We start from the raw sequence: 9,106 nt of genomic DNA, 5'->3' as shown, positions 1-9,106 counted from the left end.
TCATTAGACGCGAGGTGGAGTTACGAAAAAACCGCACACTAGTCGCATGCCTCATCATCATGTCGCATGCATCACCCACTGTTACACCAGGTCCTCAGATTGAGCCTTCATAGGAAATCACAGAAGTCGAACGCACCATGAAGTTTAACAATGGATGACTTTTCCTGGACAGGTTAGGCCGTTTTTAGTTAACCAACAGGCGTTCTGTTTTTGGGGAAGTCTCACGGATCAAGTATGGGGTTTAATGGGTAAACTTACTTGCGTGCCGTTCGAAAACCATTTTATCACACAATTGTTAGCGAACGCTGCAAAGTACTTCCGTAATAAACCCCATCTTCCATTGGACACGAGGTTGAGTTACGATAAACTCGCACACTAGTCGCATGCCTCATTATCATGCCCCATTATCATCATGTCGCATTCATCAACCACTGTTACACCAGGTTCTCAGATTGAGCCTTCATAGGAAATCATGGAAGTCGATCGCACCATGAAGTTTAACAATGGATGACTTTTCCTGGACAGGTTAGGGTTTTTTATTAGTTAACCAACAGGCATTCTGTTTTTGGGGAAGTCTCACGGATCAAGTATGGGGTTTAATGGGTAAACTTACTTGCGTGCCGTTCGAAAACCATTTCTGCGAGAAAAAAATTTGCGGAATGACGTTACAGTCCTTCTGGGATTTTGTGACCTAAGTGGTGTTCAGAAGTCCTAAGAGATCGATTGTGTTTTCAGTTTTTTCGGTGTTATCTGCTTATTCTGTCTGCCGAAACCTGGTTTCACCAAGACATCGTTCGTTATCCTATCTTCTGGGAAACTTCGTCTTGTCGGGTCAGAATGACCAGTTTTTAAATGAGTGTCTTGCAAGTCTATCTACCTTGAGTTTAATAAAAATACAAGCTTTGATTTCTTGTGTCAGTTGGCTGGTTTTGTTCTAAACACTCTTTTCCTGTCCTGGAGTGTGCAGAGCTTTTGGCTAAAAAAACTGGCGAGTAATTGGACCGATAAACACGTGCAAGATATTTACGGAATTCCGGTTCGGAGCGAGTTTAAATAATGTATGTACACTGGCTGACCGGTGCCGATGGCCGTCTCAGCGCTGGGCATCTCAAAAGAGCCCCGTAGTGTGACTCAGTCACAGGAGATAGGTGAACTTCGACGGCTAAACAGATAGTAAAATTCAGGATTCCGGTTCGGAGCGAGTTTAAATAATGTATGTGCACTGGCTGACCGGTGCTGATGGCCGTCTCAGAGCTGGGCACCTCAAAAGTGCCCCGTGGTGTGATTCAGTCACAGGAGAGAGGTGAACTTCGACGGCTAAATAGATAGTAAAATTCAGAATTTTTAGACCCCTTGCATCGTAAAATAGTCGTTGGTTTCTGTGATCTGATATACAGGCATGTCACCATACACCTGGTCTTACATGTTGCTAGAGAGGGTCTGGTTGCCTTCATTTCATCCAGTTTTAATCCTGGCGGTGAATGTAAACAAAAGGGAACTAAAAATCTGCTTCTAAACGAACCGGTCGCAATGCGTGTGTTTCCGTTACATCTGTCTCGGGAGTGCACAAGTTGAGCGTTAACCGACACGTTATCGTATAGCATCAGCTGATCTTATCAGACTGTTGCATCCTATTATCTGTCTGACCAATGATTACTATTGAAAATCTTCACGACTTATTTCTGCACTGATGTCTACTCTGGCCGGCCTGTCCCACCGAGTGTCAAGACCTGGTTATCCTATCTAGGCTTGGGCAACCTGGCGTTATCCCAGCCCTCGTGCTTCCTTCGGGTGACATGGCAGTTAGGCACCGAAAGGGTGGTACAGCTGAACAATTTCATTGTTTTTCAAGTGTTAATAAAATTCTCGTTAAGCCCAATGCTACTGCTTTTGCTATTTATTCTGTAATGTTATATATACCCTAATGGATGTTTCTAAAGTAACTGTACAAATTGCAACCTTAATCAGTCCTTGTATTAGGATGTTATTCGTTTACAGAGATGATGTTAGCCTGATAGAAACAGTACAAGGGATTTCAAGAAATAGACTCATTTGCAAATCAATTTGGAATTCACGAGAGACTCAAATGAATCTCTCGTTCATGATATTCTACAACTGAATGTGCTGCACACAGGCTGCCTCATGATTCAGTTGGCACGATATTCGAGATATCACAGTATATTTTCATAAAGGAAACTACTTACAGGTTGCTGAAAACTCTTCAGCAGACCACGACCGGTTTCGCCCTGTTTGGGGCTCATCAGGTAGGCGCAGTCCCCGAGTTTCTCTCAGCCTCATGTTCTACTTGAACCCGAGGACTGCTTTTGAGAAATGCACCCATTTGCAAATCAGTTCGGTTTTCACGAGAGACTCAGCTGAACTGTGGGCTTTCGAAGAGTTTTCAGCAAACTTGTGAGTAGTTTCCTTTATGAAAAAGCACAGGGGATTCTTCACTGACGTTTTCATCATCTTTAAACGCACTTTGTAATTTGTACCAGCGACATACGAACTAGCAAATTTCACTATAAATTGCACCACCATCGCCGGCTACAACCCGTATGCAGATGGCACCGAGTCCCATGCTCATTTATAATTTCCATCCATTTCAAGTAACTTTATTCATAATATCGAATGTTTTGGATAACGGATTCTGAAAGGCGAAATCGGTGATCGAGTAAGACGATGAGTATAGTGAGAGGGATGTTTAATCTGGGTTCGTGAGTTCATTCCACTTAAAGGCAAGTTGAGAACAAACGATCAGAATTCTAATGTCCAAATCAATGACAGTAATACAAAGGTTGAAATGAGACTCGCAAAACGTTGAGCAACAAAGTAGGAGCAAATAATAAAATTTGGCTGTGTACTCTATAAAACTGACTGTTTATGTGCCCCATTATCGTACATCTTCATGCTCCCATCAAGATTTTTATATATTTTTAAGGCACTGATAGACAAATATTTGTGGTTCCGCTGAACCCGCGTTGACTGCTCTCGCTCGCGGTCAACCGAAGGGGACCCAAAGGGGTTTTACCACAGAAACTTCGTAAAATCGCGTATTTGAAACTTTACACCGTGAAAACGTCTCCGTCAAAGATTTTCATCCCATACTAATGTGCCGATAAAGAACAAATTGACTTACGTTTGGTCGGATAACAACTCAAATTCAAACAGCGTCCTATGTGATAATTCTAAAGATTTTTTGGAGTTAAGATGGGCGAGTAGGTGGATTCGGTAGCCCTGTTTGCTCCGGTAAACTTTGAGCGTCTACACTGTGCTCCAGTGAGGGACATACTGCCACCTGAAGAACGTCACTTAGAAAATCCAGCCAAAATTTCGTATAAAGCATTTCGTATAAAGCTTGTAAACGTAGGGAATCAGTCCGCCAATAATTGCCTCGCCGACTGTGGCACAATGCTCAGTGCGGCCTACAAGGGACACCAATGGGATCGCCAGCTGCGCACTAATGATGTCTCCTTGTCTGGTGGCCAAACGTTTGCAAGCCAATTGCCAAGCTTGGCGAACAGATCAACAGTCATGTGATCAACACCCAATGAAATGATTGCTCACATTTTCTTCGCACTCTTAATAAACTACGTTCGCCATGTTTCTCAGTCTGTTTCGCCGTGGAACCTATCAATGATATAGTTTTATGGTTGTCATTGCAGTTGATGAAAATTGTTTAAAATCTGAGGAATGGCAATAGTGCAGGGCTATGCGCTACTGACGGTGGTCACTAATGCATCGCGCCAGATATACAGTGACTACCAGCGAGACATAGTTAACCGATTTCCCTGTGGAATGAGAATGTTCATACGGATCACCGTAGACCTCAGACAAGATGTACCAGTGCTGCCTTTGATCGATTTACCCTGCTTACGCTGCAGCAGTAACAAACGGCACAGGAATTTTACCGTGCTTTGCGTGAATCATCTGTTGCTGTAATGGAGGTTCGGGTAGAATAGTAAAAGTACACCCGGGTGCTTTGTCTCGACCCGACTTTCGATCGACTAAACGGTCTAAATAACATTTCCGCGGGACTTTATTAACATATCCTCCTCCGCATTTACACGTAGTGTTCGCGATTACGGACAATGTTGATTCACTTTTGTCGGTTCAATGGAGGCAACATTGTTACAACACGCAATTATTCCGGTTTCTCGTACAGTCCACTGTCCCGTCTCTCGTTTACACAGTCTATTTATATAACTTTTCGCCTTTTTTTCGATTATTTGGACAGAGTACACGTTACGCGTGTGTGTGTGTGTGTGTGTGCAGAGCGTACCATTTGCAAAATGTATGTCAGGCTATCTATCTATTGATGGCAGATTTTTTAAATGACAAATAGACGTCACACACTAGACAACACAAACGGATGGAAGAAGGGGCGATCATCAACAAACAGTACTTTGTATCAAATCATTAGACGCGGTAGCTTCCCAGGAGTTTATAATTTGGAAGGGGAGTTACATGTTTAAAAACGGCTTTCTAATCAACACAAAAGCTGAGAACGCAGCCAACCACAAACCTGTGCAATTTTTGTAATGCACTACTCATAAGGTTGTTGAAAATCTGTCGATGGCCCACGACCGGTTTCGCCCTTCTTGGTGCTCATCAGGTAGGTGCAGTCCCCGGGTTTCCGTCAACCTTATGTTCTACTTGAAACCAAATTGCACGGGATTAGCGAATATACACTCATTTGCAAAGTAATCTGGTTTTCTCGAGAGACTCACCTGGAACCCAGCTGAATCTCTCGTTTGTGATGTTCTCAGGCAACTGAATGTGCTGCACCAGGCTGTCTCATGTTTCAGTCGCTACGATATTCGAGGTATCGCGATACATGTATATTTGTAATGTACTACTCATAAGGTTACTGAAAATCCGTCGACAGCCCACAACCGGTTTCGCCCTTTTTGGCAATTTTTGCGCAATTTTTCTAATTTATACCCGGTTCTGTCCCTACAATAATGATGGTGAACCAGGTTTTGATCTAAAATACCACGCCGTAACGAGGAAAACACTATTTCTGTTACGGGTTTTCACCCTGGATTGGTTTGGCTTGAAACTGGTCCTAATCACATAGCAAATAGACAAATGTCACCCGAATATGGAAGACTTTGTGATTTGTGCCTCATGGTTGCTACAAAGGGCGCACTTCAACGCCGCTCCGCTTCTGGTTTTAGCACTGGCATTAGCTTTGCCAAAAGGGAGTGGAAGGTTGTGAGGTACAAATCAGCTTGTTGTATTGATCGAAATGACTATAGGCTGGAAAATCACTGGATGATACAAGTTTAAAAAACGGTTTGGTAGGGAGTACTCCTTCCACGTAGTAGAGACCGAAGTGCAGCATTTTTTACCACATTTTTTACCAGGTTATTGATATGGCCTCAGGGAAGCTGCAATTTTCCATGATCAAATTCATGCGCTTACGATAAAAGATGTGTCTGCAAACTTGACTCGGAAAAATGTGGCTAACAGGCAGATCGGTCATAGCTTGAATAGTCTTATTATTTCAACAGGAATACAGTGACAAACATTAAAGATTTTTGGATATATTGTTATCAGGTCAGTACGTATCTTTTGGTCAGAATAGCGGGTAAATGATGGAACAAGATAACTTAGATTGGCAACTGAATTAGAAAGCATGGACGACTGGTTGTCAGCGCACACCATGTCTAATTGGCCGCTGTGAGCTTTCAGATAACTAGGTCGATCGATTCGTGTCACATGATCAGGGCAAAGCCAGCGCTGGTGCGAATCCCTTTTGACAGCACGGTGCCGCATTGCGGCTATTTCGACTGTAGTCAAGCCATGCCGTTGATTCGATACTGACAGTCTATTAGGTACTTGATAGACGACGTGAAACAACTCAGTGGGATTTATCACGTGGCCGGTGTGAGTTGTGTGCCGCGATTCAGTTATCGACTCAACGGACAAGAGAGGTACTCACGTATTCTCTCAACAAGTTGCCATATCTTGGTTTAACACATTCTGTTAAAAAATATTAGAAAATGAATACACAATCATATTCTGGGCGAGGACTGACATCTTGTCTTTGAGGTTGGAGTCGAACAATGGATTGGTTGTAAGTCGAGACTGCAAAGTTGTGGCTGGAAACGAGCTTTGTAAGGATTGAAAGGTAGGCGGTTGACTGTCTTTAAAGGGTGTACTCAACAGAGTGAATTATTTAAAACGGTTGTGACAGACAGTTGGAAACGATGTCATAAGGTTCTGTTAGCTCGGCTCACCTTAACAAGTTCGTTAAACTGTAAATCGCGGTTTGTTTCTGCCTTAGTGGTGCAAAACGGAACGGTGCAACTTTGATTTATAGTCTTTTTTACAAATGGTTCCAGGCTTTCATCTTGCCCCGAAATCTGATGCCCATTTTGAAAGAACTGAGCCTCGCACCCCGTGGGTTGGGTATCCCTGGGGAAGTCAGGACGAAAGATGGAGGTGTACGCCTTTACATTCGGATACCGAGTGTGTATCCTGACAACTCCCTTTCGAAAGACGCCCGCATAATAGTGAAAGACTGGCTATTACTGGTGATCATTTTACTGTGGTCATTTATAGTCAGGTTACGTCATTCTACATTCGGCCGCAGTCGCCAAACACGACAACGGATTAAGTGAATATTGTCAAGAAATTCATTTAGTTGATTGGCCAGCTCATAATACACACTTGGATTCATGGACTCAGCATAAGATGAGAGTTTGAAAGCTACCGCATTCCTCATTTGGTTTGGGGGTGAAATCAGTCGGATAAAAATGCATCTGGCAAGTTCGAAGGAATTCAGTTATTTGTTAGCCAAGAATAAAAACGTCCTGTTTCGCGGTCAGTGTTTTGCAACCCCATGGTACCTTCTAATCGGTTTGCTCATTTGGTAGAAATGACAGTATGAGTTTTGTGGACTCAGGTTTGAAAAAAATGCGATTTTAAAATACAAGATAAATTTGATAGACTACGCTGCGTAAACTCTCTGAAGATGGCTTGAATTGACATATATGTGGATCAAGCTAATTGTCGAAATATCAGGGCGGTGCATGCAACAGTTGAGTGATTTTCGTCTGAGCGGACTAATACCACCGAAAAAAACGGAAACACTGCTGCGTTTATTCGTCACCGTCCGCATAGTCATGGGCCACGCATAATCTGAAATCTCATTAGTAGGCAAAACGACCACGTGGTCCACGCTATCAACACTACCTACTCTTACTGTCATTCTGTTATTTTAAGGCCATATTATTATTCAATCTCTGTATCAGACAGGGGTTTAAATCTGTCCTAGTACTTTTTTATCAGTGACACTTGTGTCTCGTAAACTGATGTGTGCAGGGGATCCATCGGACAACATGTTGTATAAATGGAACCAGGAGGGAAGCACTTGGGCTGGGATACTGCCAGGTTGCTCAAGTCTAGACAGGGGAATTTGAGAGACAGAGGTTAAGTTTGAACCACGGACTCTGCGGTCAGTGAATTCGCGCAGAAGTCCGTCTGTTGCCTAGGTCCACTTGGTCGAGGTTGCACTAGGGAGACTGAACCAGATAACTGGGCCGTTCTGTAGCTCTGAAGTGCATCGTGTCTCGAAGCATCTCGAGCACGTGTAAGGTCGTCTCAATATCGAAATTGGAGATCTTTCCGATCTCGAACTCCATTTTGTAGCTGACCATGGACAAGTTGCCTTGAGATGCTGGTTTCAACCATTCGTCTCAATTGTCTCACCTCAGGTTTGACCGAATGAAAAAAATAAATAAATCTCTCAGCTGTAACACCTTTCCAGTGCCTAGATGTCCTGCTACCCGAAGGAAGTACGAGGGCTGGGATACTGCCAGGTTGCCCAAGCCTAGACAGGGGATTTCGGAAAGCAGAGGTTGATCTTGAACCAAGGACCTTCCGGTCAGTAAATCCGCGCCCTAACCACTTGAGTCATCTCGTCCCTGTTGCATAATGTGCTTTCAAAGCCGCAAATTTGGTCATGCAGCTTAAGGTGAAGTTTGAATGATTCATTTATAGCGCAAATTCTGGCGATCGTCCAACGAATTCACTAAATAAAGTGATAGGATATTTCGACTACTAGGGGTAGATATTTTCAAGGCCAAGGATGACTGAATGACCGGAATGTTAATTTCCAGAGAAACCTGTCATGTTTATTTTCACTCCAAAAGTGTTTTCTCCCATTTGATCCATTCGAAGACCTATTTGTCTCAATAGATAACAGATGAAAAGTGTTATCGAGGAGGCAAAACACTCTCATTTAGGGAATTTTATTGGTCAAATGAAGCATTTGTTACCTTCTCTGTGACCTGGGAATCAGTCTTCTGTTTCCTGTCTCTCCCCCACTCTATCTTAAATTATCCGCAGTGTGATATCAATGGGCGTTTTAAAATGTAAAAATGGACATACCGGTTAATTATCGTATTCCTTGTAATGATTTTCACTCTGTATCACGTCGTGGTGATTTAATTTTCATTTGTAATAATACTTCTTATAGTGTAGAGAGCTACTGATCCTATTGGACTCTTCATCCTGTTGAGCAAGTCCTATGCCGAAAAACTGAGTTGAATTGCGTTTCGGTTTCATCCTGTTTGGAAATTATCAGCAATGTAGACCTCACGAGTTCTGGGGAGATTCACGCCTGCACCTTACGGTCGCTATACAGCTGCCGACCCATCTACGGGTTACGCAGTGCGAATGAGCGAACTAAACCACGGCAGAGTCTGGAACAGAACTGTCTGTACCTCCTGGCTTTTTTTACATAAACGGCGGAATGATATTTTATCCCTTTTGCCATCGCTGAGTGTATACTACCTTTCGGTTAGACTGAATCAAAAAAGCTGTTAGCAAAATATCAGCTTACGTTTTGATGTGTGCACTGAACCAAGGGAATCATTGGAAAAATTGTCTAAAGTTTTGTACTGATCTTTAAACATCCGTCTTGCTACGTTATGGTGTATGCCTCATGCTATCATCACGTGCTGAACTTATTAGTGCACAGGTGGTGATAGCCATAATACACATCAGAAGGTGTATGCACTAATAAAAGTTTTTAACTGCGATTGACACTAGTTTACAGAAACGATTTGTAACATGTATAAAATAAGGGACAAAA

The 9,106-nt window shown here is 42.9% G+C and overlaps 1 protein-coding gene across 1 annotated transcript in view; it reads right to left on the bottom strand.

Annotated features, from left to right (window-relative positions):
- Positions 1–5,955: 5,955 nt before the first annotated feature.
- Positions 5,956–9,106, bottom strand: part of T265_10066 (hypothetical protein) — a gene marked incomplete at both ends in the record, with an annotated part of 13,883 nt that continues 10,732 nt past the window's right edge. The window contains 4 exons of the mRNA XM_009176330.1: positions 5,956–5,988; positions 6,246–6,423; positions 7,460–7,610; positions 7,665–7,910. Of these exons, the coding sequence (XP_009174594.1) occupies positions 5,956–5,988; positions 6,246–6,423; positions 7,460–7,610; positions 7,665–7,910 (608 nt within the window). The remainder of the gene's footprint in view (positions 5,989–6,245; positions 6,424–7,459; positions 7,611–7,664; positions 7,911–9,106) is intronic.

The sequence above is a fragment of the Opisthorchis viverrini genome (genome assembly GCF_000715545.1).
Source record: "Opisthorchis viverrini unplaced genomic scaffold opera_v5_325, whole genome shotgun sequence".
Lineage (NCBI taxonomy): Eukaryota > Metazoa > Platyhelminthes > Trematoda > Opisthorchiida > Opisthorchiidae > Opisthorchis > Opisthorchis viverrini.
This window is presented reverse-complemented; position numbering and strand designations above follow the sequence as displayed.